Raw genomic sequence first — 17,523 nt, forward strand, 5'->3', positions numbered from 1 at the left:
AATTGTGAATTTTTTATTTATTTTTTATTTTATTTTGGGTTCAACCAACCAGTATGGCAGTATTCACTGAATCACATAGGCCCATTCTTGATATATTAATTATATTATATACTAGAAAATAAAACATTTTAGATACAACCCAGTATGGATCTTTAAAACGTTTATGATTAATAAAATTAGATTTATATAAAAGCTACAAATTACATGATAACAAAAATGTGGGTAGAAACACGAGTCACGTGACCTTTAGAATTTCTGCCGGCTATATATACACCACCTCCGCCACATCAATACCGCCACCGTCGTACACGCACACATACAAACACCGCCACCTCTCACTCCGCCCAGTCTGTGTATGGCAGCTCAGTTGTTGGCACATGAGGTTTCCGATCTTTGCCTCGGCAAGCCGCCGCTCACCTCCCTCTCCATCTCCGCCACCATCGGCGACGCCCTAACCGCCCTTCAAACCTCCGAGGATACCCATATCAGTATCTGGACATGCGACCACCACCACTCCGTAGCCGATGAAATCATTATCAATGACTGCCGCTGCGTCGGAAAAATCTGCATGGTTGATATCATCTGCTACCTCTGTAGAGAAGACAACGTCTCGTCTCCTTCTTCGGCACTCATGTCCTCCGTTTCTGTTTTGCTCTCACATGTTCCCGGCGGCGTCGTCAGACACGTCGAACCCTCGGCGAGGTTTTGATGAATCCTTCATAAAGTTTCAATTTTTATGTTGGTTTTTAATTTGATCTTTGCTTGTTGTTTTACAGTTTGATGGAAGCCATTGATCTAATTATTCAAGGTGTACAGAATCTAATAGTGCCGATAAAGAGTACGTCTAACCACTTTAAAAGAAAACAACTCCGGCAATATCCGTCAATCGGTCCGACAACGCACACCGGTGGCCGTGAGTACTGTTGGCTGACACAAGAAGATGTGATCAGGTTCCTTCTTAGCTCAATCGGTTTATTCTCTCCAACCGCCGCGAATTCCATCGAATCACTTGGTATAATCACGACGGAGATCCTCACAGTCAATTACCATTCGCCGGCTTCGAAGGCGGTGGACGCCATTTCAACCTCTCTTGCCGACCAAACTTCGGTTGCTGTCATCAACGACGAAGGTGTGTTAATCGGCGAAATATCACCTTCCACCCTCGCTTACTGTGACGAAATGGTTGCAGCTGCTATAACCACACTATCCGCCGGCGACCTCATGGCGTACATCGACTGCGGTGGCCCGCCTGAGGATATAATCAAGGTGGTGGAAGCAAGGCTGAAAGAGAAGAATCTGAACGGAATGCTCGAGGAGTTTGTTATTTACTCCTCCGGAATTCCATACTGTAGCAACAGTTCCTCCTCCGACGAGGAATCGACGTCGTCTCCGACAACCACAAGGTCCGGGAGGTACAATAGGTCAGGCAGGTACTCCGCCAGGATAATGAGGAGGGCGGAGGCTATCATCTGCCACCCACGAAGCTCCTTGGTGGCGGTGATGATTCAGGCAACCGCACACCGTGTTGGGTACGTGTGGGTGGTTGAAGAAGACGGTAGTGTGGTCGGAATAGTGAGGTTTTCCGGCATGTTGGAAGTTTTCCAGGAACATTTGGAGTGCATGATGACTGATGAGGTCGTGTAGGAGTTTTATGAAAAGGACTAATGTTTAAAGTACTCAAAAGATAAGGGGGGATTTGTGAATAGGAGCTAGTTTTGGAACTGGGCCTACTGACAGATAAATTTTGTCCTGGGCCTTTGGGCTTTTGTTATTATTTTATTAATAAAAACAAACTTTGTTGCTACTGAACTGTATTGTATATTTGTATGTACACTTGGCGAAAGCATGTTACGTAAATTAGAATATTTTATATTCGGTATATACAATAACTATAAAAGTAGCAATATTACAATCATAGTTGGATCAACTCCTTAATCATATTAGGTAAACTACATATTTTGTTCCGAACAGGACTAAGAACTTTTAACCTATTGATTGATGGCGCTTGCTACTGTTGGGTAAAGTCACATTTGGTCTAACCAACACTATTACATAAAACTTTGAATTTCATGAAGCCATTATAGTTTGAAATAGAAGAAACTTTTTTGTGATCTAAAAATTAAAACATTGAACTTTTTATAAAAACACCGACTTCAAAAAGAAAAGTATTCTTCCGTTTGTGGTAATAGTATTCGTGGTTCCACACTTGAAAAAAATAATAAAAATAAATAAACAACCAACTTTAACGAGAAAATATTTGCACTTTTCAAAAAGCCATTATAATTTGAAATTTGTTCAGTTTTCCCATTCATGGTCGCTCTCATACACTTTTTGATTTGGAATTTAACGAAACGAGCGATCAATGATAATCGAGCTTGTTCCCTTAAAAAGAACGACCATATATTGCCCACCGTCTAGGCCTAATCCCATCCATCAAAATCCATATAAACATCCATTATCCACCAACACAAACGTTTTCCTCTTGCTTGTACGCACTTGTAACCACAATAAGTCTAATTAGATGGTCAACTAAACCCTAATAGATATCGTTGAGCTTGGACAAACTTTGTAAGGTTTTCTTTTTTTTCTTTTTTGTTTTTTCTAGAAGGTATTGAAATCCTTTGTTGCGATTTCTTGACTAAAAAGAAAGTAGAAATTTGTATGGAAAAGGAAAAGTTGGGGTGGATCCATAAGAGCCAAAATCTTCCATTTAAAGTAACCCCACACCCCATCCCAACCAAAACACACTTAAAGTATTTCATTATTTTTTTTATTGTTTTAAATTACACCAAAACACATTTAAAAGTATTTCATTATTTATTTTCTTTTCTTGTTTTAAATTATAAAAATGTAAATTAAATCTTTGGGGAGTGCGGGTATAATTGTGAACGGTCTTGAGAAATTAGTCAATATGATTGAAAATGACAAAACTAGTCATATTTCTTAATAACTTTTCACTTAATAGCCAAAATTGTCACTAGCCAAAAATAGCCAATGAAATCGTAGCCCATCATAGACACCTACGGTTTTGGGAAAAGTCTACGGTTTCGGCTTGCATTATAAAAAAAGTTCATTTTTTTAACAAAACCGTAGATGATTTACTCACCTAGGGTATGCTCTCAACAAAACTAAATTTTGGTGTCTATATGAACATGAAAAACAAAACCATAGTTGAGGGATCGAAATCTACGATTTCCCCCTTCGCTACAGTTTAGCCCCAAAAAAAAAATTAGATGTTGACTGCTTTTTAGTTGAAGTTGACTACTATTTCATATTGGTTCTTACTATTAAAAGAAAGTATTTTTTAAAGCATAAAAGCCAGTATTCTTTTTTTTCTCTTTCAAAAATCATACTATGACTTCTACTAAATATTTCGTCTTGCTTATTACTAACATGAGATGACAGTTTGTTGGTTCTCAGCTATCATATGTATGGCCATCGAGTTATATGCCAAGAATGTTTTATTATGGTGTGTAATTTTACGAGACCATTACATTTAGTGAATTTGTTTATTTGGTGAAAAGTAAGACTGGTATTCCAGATGAATCAAATTTCTTATCAACATCCTGAGGAGCTATATTATTGTGCAATTATTGATGATCGTGATATTAGAAAGTTGATCAAGGTAATCAATGTGGTTGGATGTAAATATGTGTCTTAGTATATGGTGGTTAAAGAAGGTGATGGTTTTAACGAAGCCGTCGATAATGGAAAAGCATACGCGGAAAACATATCCAGTAGAAAAGGGAGTAACAACCCAATAGGTACTTTTATAACTCCAATTATACATCATTATCATAGTGTTGCTGAAAATATAAACGTAGTGCAACAACCAATTATGTATGTGGAACCGTAAAATTATAAGTATGTTGGTGATGATGATGTTGGTACATATCTTAATGATGTGGGTACACATGATTATTTTGAACACAAATCACAAGGTATGGTTAATCAGGTCGATAATGAAACTGGAAAACAAAAAGTTCCTTTTCTAAATGATGGTGAACTACAAGGATACGGGGAGTTTGTAGATTGTAACAAGTTAGATATATCCGACCTAGAGAGTAATTATGATGGAGAAGAATCGGATGATGCACCTAAACTTATGTATTCAGCTACCATGTTTCATGGTATGTCTACCTTGCCTTCGTGTCCCGTCAATGATAACGTCAACATTCCATCACAGATGTTAGACACAAGTCGAAAGATCAAGCTTCTTCACATTTTCGATAGAAAAGAGAAGTATAAGACTTTATTGATTAAACCTCAAAGGGTAAAATAATATTTACAACTATATAAAGTACATAATAACAACAGATGCTAATAAATAGGAATACATATAGATAAATACATTATCTATGATATATTTACGACTTATCTCTAATACTACCCCTCAACGAAGAGGTGGCAAACCAACGCGAAGCTTGGCACGAAACTGTTCGAATAGCGGGCATGGAAGACTCTTGGTAAATATGCCAGCCGACTGTAAAGAAGTAGGAACGAAACGTGTGTGCAATCTTCCAGAAGCAACTAACTCATAAACAAAGTGATAGATGATGTCTATATGCTTCGCTCGTTTGTGATAGATGGGGTTATGATTGAGAAAGAGAGCACTTTTTTGTCACATAAGAGAGTAGGACGATCCAGAGGTAATGCATGTAACTCACGCAAGAGATTAGTGATCCAAATAATTTCAGCAACAGTATTGGCCATCGCCTAATATTCAGATTCACAGCTCAAGCGGGAAACGGTTGGTTTCTTTTTAGCGCTCCAAGAGACTAGATTACTGCCTAGAAAAATATAATAACCATAAGTTGAACGACGAGTCTAGATATATCTAGCCCAATCTGCATTAGATTATCCTACTAGAGATGAGGATCATGGATAGGTGAAATGAAGTCCATAGGATAAAGTACATTTGACATATCTTAAAGTCCTTTTAACTGCTTGCAAATGATCAGTGGTAGGAGCATGTAAAAATTGGCTAACTTGATTTACTGCATCTGAAAAATCAGGACGAGTAATAGTCAAGTATTGCAAGGTACAACTAAAGATCGATAAAGAGTCGAATTTGAACATCGTGAACCAGAAGTGACATGCTAATCTGATGTGTATAAAGGTGTGGAGGCTGGTTTTCTGTCAAGAAGGACAGCTCGAGAGAGTATGTCGTGAGCGTATTTGGACTGAGTAAGAAACAAGCCATTTTCCATATACGAGACCTCAAGACCCAAAAAATAGTTTAGCCAACCAAGATCCTTGATAGCAAATTCCGAATGTAATCTAGCAATGAACTTTTCAAGGCGTGGTGGATGATTACCAGTTAAAATGATATCATCGACATAGACTAGTAGATATAAAATATGAGACTCTCGTTTGAAGATAAAAAGGGATGTATCGTCTCTACTGCAAGTGAAACCGAGAGTTACCAGAAAGGTGATAAGTTGTTGAAACCAAGCGCTAGGTGATTGTTTAATACCATACAACACCTTTTTCAAATGACAATCGTGACTGAGAAATTCTATGATTAGTGAAACCGGGAGGTTGCTCCATAAATATTGTATCCGTGAGATTCTCATTTAAAAAGGCATTAATAACATCAAGTTGATGAAGATTCCATTTGTTCATGAAAACTAGGGATAAGACAATGTGGATGGTGGCAACTTTAATAATTAGACTAAAAGTATGGGTGTAGTCAAGTCTCGATATTTGACTAAACCCTTGAGCGACTAAACGAGCCTTTAGGCGTTGCACGGTACCATCATAATTGAATTTCATGTGATATACCCATTTTGAGCCCACGACATTTGAATCATGCGGATGAGGAACGAGATCCCAAGTGTTGATTGATTTAAGAGCACTCATTTCGTCTTCCATAGCCGATAACCATTTTGGGTGTTTAGACGCTGATTTGAAACTGCGCGGCTCTTTAGTAACAAAAAGAGCATGAAGTAGAGGAGCATGTTCCAAGTATGTGAGGTCAATAATATGTCTTGGTTTAAAAATTTATGCACGAGACCGTGTTACCATGGGGTGAGAAGAAGATATGGTAACGGATAGATTGGTGACAGGGGCACCGACGGGGCAGTAGATGGTTGTGTTAGAGCTGTCGACTCAGTAGAAAAATCAGCATCATGTGAGGGACCTGATGCAATAACGTCAACAGCAGGAAGAGTTAAGACAAGAGGATGGTTCTGTGGACAGAGAGAGCACAAAGAAACTGGTTCCAAATCGTGGTTTTGAGGGGCTGTAACGGAAGAAGATTGTAGAGTCAAACTTGGTTCTTGAAATTCTATGAAAAGTAATTTGATCAATAGGTTGCAGTACACCTTTAAACGAGAATGTGTTTTCATCAAAAATTGCATGTCTAGTGGTGTAGACTCGATTGGTGGTAGTATCCAAGCAACGATAAGCCTTGTAGTGAAGCTTGTAGCTGATGACAATACATGAAGTTTTACGAGGAGCTAGTTTGCTAACCGAATAATTTCATAAATATGGAAAACCCCGACAACCAAAGGCTCAAAAAACATCATAATTCGGTGGTGAGTGAAACAACATCTCGTAAGGGGACTTTTGTTCAAACTCAGTTTTCTAGCAAGATTAAATATTTTCAAAGTGATGGTGTAATAATGTGTTTATCTATGACTTATCGGTGAGAAGAAGCTTAAGCTTGCTATTGAAAAAAAATGCATGATAGTGGGTTTGCAGTACATGACAAGCAGATCCACTAAATAAAGGTTCAATGTGGTTTGTTTTGTTAAAAAATGTTATTGGTTGATTAGGGAAAACACAATAAAATATACTAGTCTTTTCCAAGTCAAAAAGATTGTTGATCAACACACATGTTCTGCAACAGAGTTGCAGCCTCAGCATCGACAGGAAAACAAAAAAGTGTTCGGGCACTTTATCAATGAGGTTATGGTTGGAAATTATAAAAGAATTTACCGGGGAAATGAGATTGTTAGGGGTATGAATTGAATACTCCACCACCGATCTAATAAACACCATAAATAAGTTGCCACTTCTCAATTAGCAAAAAGGTGATCAAGAAGCATGGTTACAAAGCAGACAAATAGTTCTATAAAAATTGGTAAATCGGACCATTTGAGCAGTTCACGTCAACCCACATCAAGACCAACATGAGAGGTAAATCGCATATCACTATCAATATTTTTGACATGTCGGGGTTTGAACCATTGACCTCATATGTGTAATTATGCACCTCAACCGATAGTTTCCCATCGTAGGGACACCAAGATCAATACCCTTATCTGTTAGTGGTCTCGATATTTTGTATAGTTTTCCAGTACTTTGTACAACCCTATTTGTTATATTGGCCCATTGGTGTAAGGCATGTCTTGTATCTTGTATATATTGACTTTGAATGAATGAGAAGAGGATTCACGGGAAAACTTATCTGATTACATGGTATCAGAGCTGGCATAGAAATGCTGATGGAACCCTCTCATTATAAAGCTCGGCTTGTTGCTAATGACCGTAGTCAAAGACCTGGCATAAACTGTGATGAAACTTTTAGTCTTGTAGTCAAACCAGCACAATCCACATTGTTCTTAACCTTGCTGTAACATCCGGGATTTACCAGGTATTAATATTAATTATCTTATTGAGTAGTGGGTTAATTTGGTGTGGGCCAGGACCGTTAGGCTTCAAGAATTAGGCCGAGAAGGACATTACGCGGGGCGTACCATGCCAGGTACGCGCTGCGTACTCAAGAGAATTGGGCGGGGAGACCATGCACGTACGCCCAGCGTACCAAAGGGTACGCGCAGCGTACGCGTGCAGGTCCTAAACCCTAAATTTTAGGGTTTGATCCCTATATAAAGGACCTTATGTCTTTGAACCAGCCTCCCTATCACCCTTAAGCAGCCACCTCGAAAACCCTAACCCACTCTTGTGTATTTTTGCCATTTGAGAGCTTCTTTGTGTGATTTTGGTGTTCTTAGAAGAAAAAGAGGTTGAGGAAGAGGCAAGGATTCAAGAGGAGCTTGTAGATCCAGTATATTGGCATCATTTCTGACTCTTTTGAGGTATCAAGTTCCAAACTTGACCATTACATGCTTAGATTTGTTTATAGGAGTGCTTAATGACACTTTTGGACTCCTTTGTTGAAGCTTCTTTCATCTTGATGATTTCGGAACCATAAGAGGTGTCCTTTTGGGCTCTTAGAGGCACTAAGAGTCATAAAAATCGGACATTGATGGTTAAGCCACAACCATGCAAGTGTTTGATGGTCATAAAGCTTGTTAAAAGAACCAAAATCATGTTTTGACCGCAACCATGCATGCAAGCACATAAAGTTTGTGACTTTATGGATTAGGAGGTCTTAAAGGACCTGGATCTACATTTTGGACATGAAGACTTAACAGATTAAGTCACAAATGATGTCCAAAGAAAGCTGGCCAGTACGCTAATCGTACACCCTGGTACGCTGCGCGTACTGGGTCAACTTCCCGTTGTGGTCAAGACCAGCGTACGTTGGGCATACGTGAAACGTACATCGTGCGTACGCATGCAGAGTGGCTACCTTGGGCCTTTTGGGCCTTAGAGGGCTGGGCCTGGACTATTGGGCCCCGTGGCCCACTGTGGACAATAGTTCTGGGCCTGGGAATTTGGAATTAGAAGTATTGGGCCTTTTGGGCCATATTGGGCCACTCGAAATTATTCATTTTGGGCTAAGGATTTATTGGACTTGTGAAAAGGCCCATTTGAAGAGTTGGGCCCAATTTAGAAAATTGGGCCCTTAGGGAGCCTTTGAGGGGCCATGGGTGCACTAGGTATAATAAGTTAGAATTGGGCTTAGGAATGGTTCAAGTTAGGCCAAGGGGTAAAATGGTCATTTTACCCTAAGTAGTGTTATAGATTTTGATTGAGTGTTATTATGATTATGATAGCCGGGAGTCATCGGAGCAGCTGTTAGAGATTACTGCCCGTGAGATTCGACACTCAGCTTTACGAGGTGAGTTACCTTCTAGTAGAGGTGGGTCTACGGCCACAATGCCGGCCCACTAGTAGGAGTTGTTTGCTAGATGATTGTCTTTGTGATAATTATCTAGGTTTGTTGCTACCTGTTATGTTTTATGTGCTAATATGATATGCTGATATGTGATAATAGCAGTAGGGGGAATAGTCCCCGTGACACGGTCGTAAGGACCTGAGGGTAGGTCGGGCACCCCAGAATTGCCTGGCAGGGTCGGTCAAGCACCCCAGAACTGCTTGACATGGGTAGGTCGGGCACCCCAGAAATGTTTGGCAGGGTAGGTCGTGCTCCCCAAAATTGTCTGGCAATATGTATGTTGTATGGTATATGGTATGATGGGGGAACTCACTAAGATTTGTGCTTACAGTTTCATTTTTGTTTTTAGGTACCTCTTCTTCGAAAGGGAAGGAGCTGGCACGGTAGCAGTGCATCACATACACACAGGATTTCCGCATTATGAGATTCATGGGATTGTACTCTGACACTATTACTATTTTATGTTATGGTTTAAGACATGTGACTATGATTTTATGAAGTGATACGATTCGATGATGTTTTTCAGTAAACAATTTTATAAGCTACTTAATTAAAAATGAAATTTTTAGTCATGATTTTTGGGATGTTACACTTGCTATGACAAATCAATGGCCCATTAAACAACTTGATGTCTAGAATGCTTTCCTACATGACCATCTTCAAGAAACAGTGTACATGCATCAACCTCCTGGTTTTCGAGATCCGTCAATACCTAATCATGTGTGCCTCCTACAGCGATCTCTATATGGTCTCAAGCAAGCTCCTCGAGCATGGTTTCATCGCTTTTCCATGTTTATTTTCAACATGGGTTTTGTTCACAGACGTCGTGACTCGTCACTATTTATTTATCGTCATGGTTCTCACATACCTTACCTACTTCTCTATGTAGATGACATTGTTTTGAGAAGATCTTCATAGGCACTTCTCTCTCAAATTATCGTCATCCTGAGTGCCGAGATTTCTATGTCTAACTTGGGTAATCTTCATTACTTCCTTGGTATCTCTGTGTCTTGTGACTCTCGAGGAATTTTCTTATCGCAACAAAAGTATGCCTCTGAAATTCTGGATCGTGCAGGCATGTTACATTGCAAACCGGCCTCAACCCCAACTGATCTTTGCTCCAAACTTGATGGGACCGGTACTAAAATAGAAGACCCTACGACCTACCATAGCCTTGTCGGTGCTCTTCAATATCTTACTTTCACTCGCCCAGTCTCACATATGTTGTTCATCAACTTTTCTTATTTATACATGATTTTCGGGAACCGCATCTTGCAGCTCTAAAGTGAGCCTTACGATATGTTCGAGGTACCACATAATATGGGCTTCAGTTATATTCCCAGTCTGACTCGGATCTCATCGCCTATTCTGATGCAGATTGGGCAGGTTGTCCGTCTACCAGGCGTTCTACATCAGGATATTATGTATTTCTCGGTGATAATCTATTGTCACGGTCTTCTAAACAATAAGGTACCACATCCCGTTCTAGTGATGAAGATGAATATCAAGGTGTTGCTAACGCGGTCACTAAAACTTGTTGGCTTCGAAATTTATTGCGTGAACTTCATAAATCACCAACAAAGGCGACTATCATTTATTGTGACAATGTAAGCGCCATTTATCTTGCTTCAAATCTGGTTCAACATTAATGCACGAAGCACATTGAAATTGATATTCACTTTGTTCGTGAGAAGGTTGCCTTGGGTCAAGTTCGTGTTCTTTATGTCCCCTCATCGGCTCAATATGCAGACATCTTCACCAAGAGTCTGCCGTCTCCACTTTTTCTAGATTTTCATTCCAACTTGAATGTTCGTTGCCCTCCCGTTCTTACTGCGGGGGGCTGTTAGTGGTCTTGATATTTTGTATAGTTTTCCAATACTTTGTATAGCCCTATTTGTTATATTGGCCCATTGGTGTAAGGCCTATCTTGTATCTTTTATATATTGATTTTGAATGAATGAGAAGAGGATTCACGGTAGTAACCTAGAGATCTGCCTGATTGTATGATGACTGGTTATATGTTATCTGTTGTTGGATTTATGTTATATGTTAAGTATATGTCGACATGGTATGGTGGATTTGAGGTAGTACTACTTCGTGCGGTAGCGAACAAACACGGGTGCAAGCCAGGTATAAGTTGTGGGCATGTATGGAAAGCCAGACTTATGTTGTGGGCTCGGGAGCAAGCCATATATGAGTTGTGGGCCGGAAGGGCAAGCTAGACTCATATTTTGGGCTCATGGGTAATCCACTATGTTAGTTGTGGACCCAGTATGTGTTGTTATATGTTTGTGTGTGTTGGTATCTTGGGGGAACTCATTAAGTGTTGGCTTACCGTTTCAGTTTATTGTTTCAGGTACTTCAGATGACCGTGGCAAGACGAAGGCGTGATCGTGCACATCTTTTTGATTTTGACATTGAGGCTTGGGAAAACTCTGGTTTTGAATAATACTTTTGAAACAAAGGATTTATAAACACTTTATGGATGAAATGGATTGTTTTTGAAAATTTTAAATTTCTGCGATTTTTGGGATGTTACACTATAAATAATCATTACGATGAAATTAAAAATGGTCAACTAAGTAAATGTTAAGTTAACTAATCGCAAAAATAGTTAAAAATAATATTAAATTAATAGTTAATTTATTTATTCATACATAGCTGATAAAGACAATTAAATGATATGATTATAATATATGTTTATCATAACGTTGAAAATAATTACAATTTTATATATAAATTTAATATAATAATATATGTTTATTTATCAACAACATAACAATTTTCAACAACAAATATTAATCATTTTTTAACTACTATATAATTTGATTTGTCTATTTATTACAGTAATATCAAACATAAACAAACCGAATAACTATCTAAATTCCACCAATGTCAGTTATTCTTCAACCAAGATTTCAGTGTGGTTGAGACAATCCTGCAATTCATCATGCCTAAGCTGTGCTCTTTCATTGTCCCCAAATCCAAATATCTTATCTCGATTCGTAACCACAACCGAGTGATACAAACTAGTGCTCACGTGACAAATATGGTGGTCTTTTAAACTATAAAGCATACTAGGTTTCAACACTTTATCAGATACACCCCTATCTGGAAATCCTAAACTCCCAAATGTCATCCATTCAAATCCATATAAGTATCCATTATCCACCAACACAAATGTTTTCTCTTTCTTGCATACACCTGTAACCACAAAAAAAATCCAATTAGACGGTGAATTATTCATATAAGCTCCAAGAAAATGAGTCTCGTAGTAATCGTGTTCATGGATGCATTTGTTACACCGGATAAAAGAAATTGACATAACGTAACATGCATTCACGGCTTTTGGAAAGATTTGTTGGGCAACATGAAAGTGGAAATTTGTTCCATTTTGATAGAAAAGGAAAAGTTGAGTCTACTACAGAAATGCAAGACTTTTTTTCAAAACATCCGATCAAAATAGACAAAAAAAAAAGAAAAAAAATATATATATATTTTTTTCTTTTTTTTTCTTCTCTTGTTTTAAAGTGTAGAGAATTATAAATTAAATCATTTTTGAGTGTGTAGTCAGGGATTAGCTTGAGATACTAGTTTGTGTGATTGTAACAATATAACATATAGTGGATATTTTTTTTATCCACAGGTCGTCGTTCTTCTACGGTTTTGGAGTTTTACACGCATATTTTATGTTCTTATTTATTTATGTTTGGAGTAATGACATATGCCAGTGTCTTGGATACACAAAAAAAATTGCAATTTTTTTTCTTACTGAGATCCAATGCACGCAAAACACAATACAATACAACACATTTAATCAAATCTTAAAGGTGGTTCCTTTGATTAGAAAGGTAACAAGAAAAAAATTGAACATGTACAACAGGATGATTCTTGAGGCTGTTTAGGAGCTAGGATGGTCTTATCAATCCCATCACCATGTCCAAGTGCACCAAAGTAGCCTTTTCCCCATACATAAACCTAAAAAGCCCATTTATCTTTGTCGGGGTTGTGGCCTCTTTCCCCAAAAAAGCCCATTTATGTAATAATTTACGTCAAGACTAGAAAGATATCGAACAAGAGAATGGACGAATGGAATTACGAATCTATTGGAATCAAGTGTAATCACATGTTCATCACCAGCAGAAATACGAACAACATGGATACCTTTCCGCCTGAAAGACAGAATCATACGAGGGCGGAGTTCATTATGTTGTTCACCATGGCCAAGACAGAAATTGGAACTGGACCCAAATAAGAAATACCTCCATCATTAGTAAACGCAAGGGTGTAGCTTGGAACCACAACTATCTGAACAATCGAATCTATGGTTCCAACCGATTCGACCAGTTTCGGTGTGGGTCTGTCCATGGTGTCACCATGACTGATTTGATCATGTCCACTAGTCCCACATGTATAGACTTTACCTTTTGTGTCAAAAATACTGTAAGATAACCCCAACAACATCTTGCTTGCATGGAACATCCTTTAATGCTTCAACTAGCCTTGGCTTGAATATTAGTCGATTTGTATCAATATTCCCACAACAAAATGATGAATTATCACCACATGTGAAAACCTACAAACATTTTATAGTTACAGATTTTGTATAACGATTAAAAGCAGATGTGATGCAATCATGTCGTGCCCTTCCCTTTACTACCAGAAGAACCTCAAACATTTAAACTTAAAATCGTAAGCACGAACCTTAGTGACTTCACCAAGATACCACATATCATACAATAAAGGGCCTAGCCTAATAGTTATGTTTTAGTCATGCGGGCCCAGCCTAATGGGCCGACCCCGACATTATATAAACAGGCACAACCCAACAAAATATAAGCGGGCCTGACCCAAAAGCATACAAGCATGAGTCACAAAGACAACAAGCATACATGACACCAGTGTCTTACAGTATAGTGAGAAAACTCACCTGAACAGTTACTCGAATAACTATCACTAAACCAACTAGCAAGCAATACGCCAAACATGTATTAATCTATAATACCATAACTGATCAATAACTATAAAAATATGATAACTAGTATCTAGATCCTTCACGGTCCCATAAATACTGAAATGCCTATCAAATAAGGATTAGTCAGTCAAGACAGTCGGGAGGCAGGATCATTACAACATATAGTCTTTTTGAAATCCAACAATTTAGCCAACGTATCTATCCTAGACACTACTCTCGTAAGTAGATCAATCACTATATTAATGGGGATTAATGATTAATCTAATTCACATGTTCATAATAACGACAATATGTATACTCCATATCAAGTTATACTTAATCAAATGCATAACTTACCCAATTGACGAATAATTCGGACATGGAGAGCGTAACTTCTACGCTTGATACTTCTCTTAAGGATCCTTTCAAAAGCCTCCAGAGCTTCGCTAACTATATCATAGAACACGAAGTCGAATTATGAGGGAACAAAATCTCAAGAGGGAGAGAGAGATATGAATTGGTGCAAGAGATGGAAGAGGCTTGAGCCTCTATTATATAGGGCTGAAAACTGGCCACCGCGTCACGGACTGCATCCGAACATACTTCATCTTGCTTGCATGCAACGTCGGACTAGTGGAGTCAGTGCATTAAATGCACCGTGTCGTGGGGATTTTTATAAAATTTGTGAAAATTTATAAAAATCATAACTTCATACGAACTCTGTTTTCGACGTTCTTTATACCCACGCGTTCGTCTTGACGGATAATACAACTTTCATGTTGATCATTTTAGCTAAAAAGCAATATATTTTCAATTTTTTATAAACAATTGTTTATATATTTTTATCTCAAAAAATGAAAACGAGGTGTTACAGCAAGAGGCAGACGATTACAGTTAAGAGTTCAAGTACGTGTAAAAGCATGGACGAGATTACCATAAATCAAGTTGAGATTTAATAAAGGACTTCAAGTAACTACTTAGTATAAAAGCTAATGTAGACATAAGAGACAAAGAAATATATAGTTTGATGACTAGTAGTGTCAGAAGTATTTTTGAGGATCAGTAATTTCGAGGACGAAATTATTGTAAGTAGAAAATAGTTGTAACACCCAATTTTCATTTCTAGATATTAATCTTTCCAAATAATTATTTATTTCGGTTAATTAGCCTTAGGATTTTAAGGATTATAAAATAAATAAAGATAGAGATTAATTAATATTTTAATCAATTAAAAGAGATTTAAGGACATAAAATGGTTTTAGAACTTAATGAAATAAAATGAATAAATAAATAAATAGTAAAAAGAACTAAAATGAAAGAATATATTAAAGTAATTAACTTATATTAAGCAAACCTAGTTAAAGGACTGAAATTGTATTTTAAAAACTTGATTTGTGAAAACTACTTCCGTAGAAGACCTCCGACAAAAGCAAAGGTAAACAAAAATAATAAAAAGTATATATGATATTGGCTAGCGATCAGATTCTTTTAGGTTTAATATCTCTTGAAGATTTTTTGTATCAGTTTAAGTTGAAGAAAACGGGGGCTAAAATAAGAGTATATTGGGTTGTTTCGGGATGGATTCGTTCAACATAGGGTTGTTCAGTTTGGGCAACACAGTTTCTGGGGTTTTTCGGACGCTCACGGTTGAGTGCGGGGTTGTCCAGATGGTTCGGGTTGACTCCGAAGATGTCCAGTTCCATTGTTGTAAAGGTTGTAGGAGTTGCATTATTATCTTCTCCTTGTTTTTGTACCAATTTCATCATTCTTTTTCAACAAAAAACATCGCGACTAACCCATAATTTCCGGTTTTTTGGGACTGGATCAAATAATCGCTTCTCTTTAGTTCCATCTTTTACCCCAAAATACACCATTTTTTTATTTCGATCTGAAGTTTCTTCAAATGACCGCCAACAATTTTGGAAAAAGAAGCACAGCCGAAAACCTTTAAATGTTCAAGATTTTGTTTTTTGCCAAACCAAACTTTAATAGTAATACACTCGTTTTCTCAGCTTTTAATCAATTAGGTTAAACAAAGAAATAAGTAAGAGATTTTTGATATAAAGAGAGCTAAAAGTATTTTCTGGAAATTTCAAATAGAATTAGTCGGTGCCTAGAAACCAAACCAACCCGAACTTGAATTTATGTTTAACCAAAAAGATGTGCCAAAAATAATGGTTTCTTTAATAGAATTTATCTTTATTTATAGTTCAAAGGTTCTCAAAGGCAGGCGTATAACATAGGCTGACTCATAGGAGAAGGTTGTGCATGTAAATCCCAACCAGAGAGCTCCTTTTCATTGGCTACTCGACCTATTTGGAAAGAGCTTCTCTCAAGCCTATTCTGTTACTTTTGAGTCGATTTCTATTTCAAATATCACTTTTATGGTCGGAGCCTTAGGAATAAGAACAATTTGCGTGGCATTTACCTGTCTTACAACACTAGGATCAAGAAAGACGGATTTCACCATGGTTCCACTGGCTTTGAAAAAAAGGATTCAATCGGGGCTTTGAGAAAAAGAAAATAAATTATTAATTTAAGTAAATTAGTTTTCTAACGAAACATGTTTAAACTTCAAAAAACCAATTGTTTTATAGAATACATTTTTTGACGATAACTACATCGAATCCAATTCACCAAAAATATCATATCTACTATGAGGGGTGAGGCAAAAAAAAAAGCGATATCAAACCAAACCGGTACAATATAGTTTTTTCGGGTCAATACTTAGTTCCCCTAATTCATGATTTTCGGTTATCAGGGCGTTATCAAGTCTTGTGTCATTCGGTTCAGGTAAAAATTGGAACTGAATCAGAATTTATGTTTTTATATTTTATGTTTTTCCTCAATTTTAAACATTCATAACTCTCTCATATGAATTTAGATTGTATCAATTTTTTATTTTTATTTTTGTATTTCTTCTTCGTCTTGGTTTCATGTTAGTTCAAGTATCAAGTGATTTGGATAAGTATAATCTAAGCTAACATAACCCTAAACATGGTAACTTAAAACTTAATTTTTTTTCGAACTTAGGTCATTTTTTCTAGTTAGACCCATGCATAATTTTCCCTCATCTATGAACACTCATAACTCCTTCATATAAACTTGGATCAGACTAATTTTTTTTTCTTGCATTTTTTTTTTCTCTCTCTCTCTCTCTCTTGGCTACATGTTAGGCCGAAAGAATCAAATGAATGAGTTATATATCCCTAAACATGGGTATTTAAAAACTTAAACGTTTTAGACAGTCATTTTTTCTTACCAGAAAATTTCATCAACTATGAACTCCTATAAATCTCTTATATGAACTTGGATTGGAGTAATTCTTTTTGCGATGTGTTCTTTGTTGTCTTAATTGCATATCAATATAACCTCAAACATGTGGTGTTGCACACATAAAATCGATAATAAAATGGAATTGGTATCATTAATCAATACATGTACGGGAATCAAACGGGTAATCGTATTATCATATAGTAACTATCATTTTGATACTTAATTCCTAGAAAATCGAATTTTTGGTTTTGGTACCGGTACA

General features: G+C 37.2%; 1 protein-coding gene and 1 pseudogene across 1 annotated transcript; one reads left to right on the forward strand and one right to left on the reverse strand.

Annotated features, from left to right (window-relative positions):
* The first annotated feature begins 274 nt into the window (after positions 1-274).
* Positions 275-1,804, forward strand: LOC145123726 (CBS domain-containing protein CBSX5-like). Its single transcript, XM_079058936.1, has 2 exons — positions 275-702; positions 777-1,804. The coding sequence occupies exons 1-2, from the start codon at positions 356-358 to the stop codon at positions 1,642-1,644; spliced, it is 1,215 nt and encodes a 404-aa protein (XP_078915062.1). The 5' UTR covers positions 275-355; the 3' UTR covers positions 1,645-1,804.
* A 10,126-nt stretch (positions 1,805-11,930) lies between these two features.
* Positions 11,931-15,859, reverse strand: LOC145127286 (ultraviolet-B receptor UVR8-like; annotated as a pseudogene).
* Positions 15,860-17,523: the final 1,664 nt, after the last annotated feature.

The sequence above is a fragment of the Lactuca virosa genome, chromosome 7 (assembly GCF_052849685.1).
Source record: "Lactuca virosa cultivar CGN04683 chromosome 7, Lactuca_virosa_CGN04683_v6, whole genome shotgun sequence".
Lineage (NCBI taxonomy): Eukaryota > Viridiplantae > Streptophyta > Magnoliopsida > Asterales > Asteraceae > Lactuca > Lactuca virosa.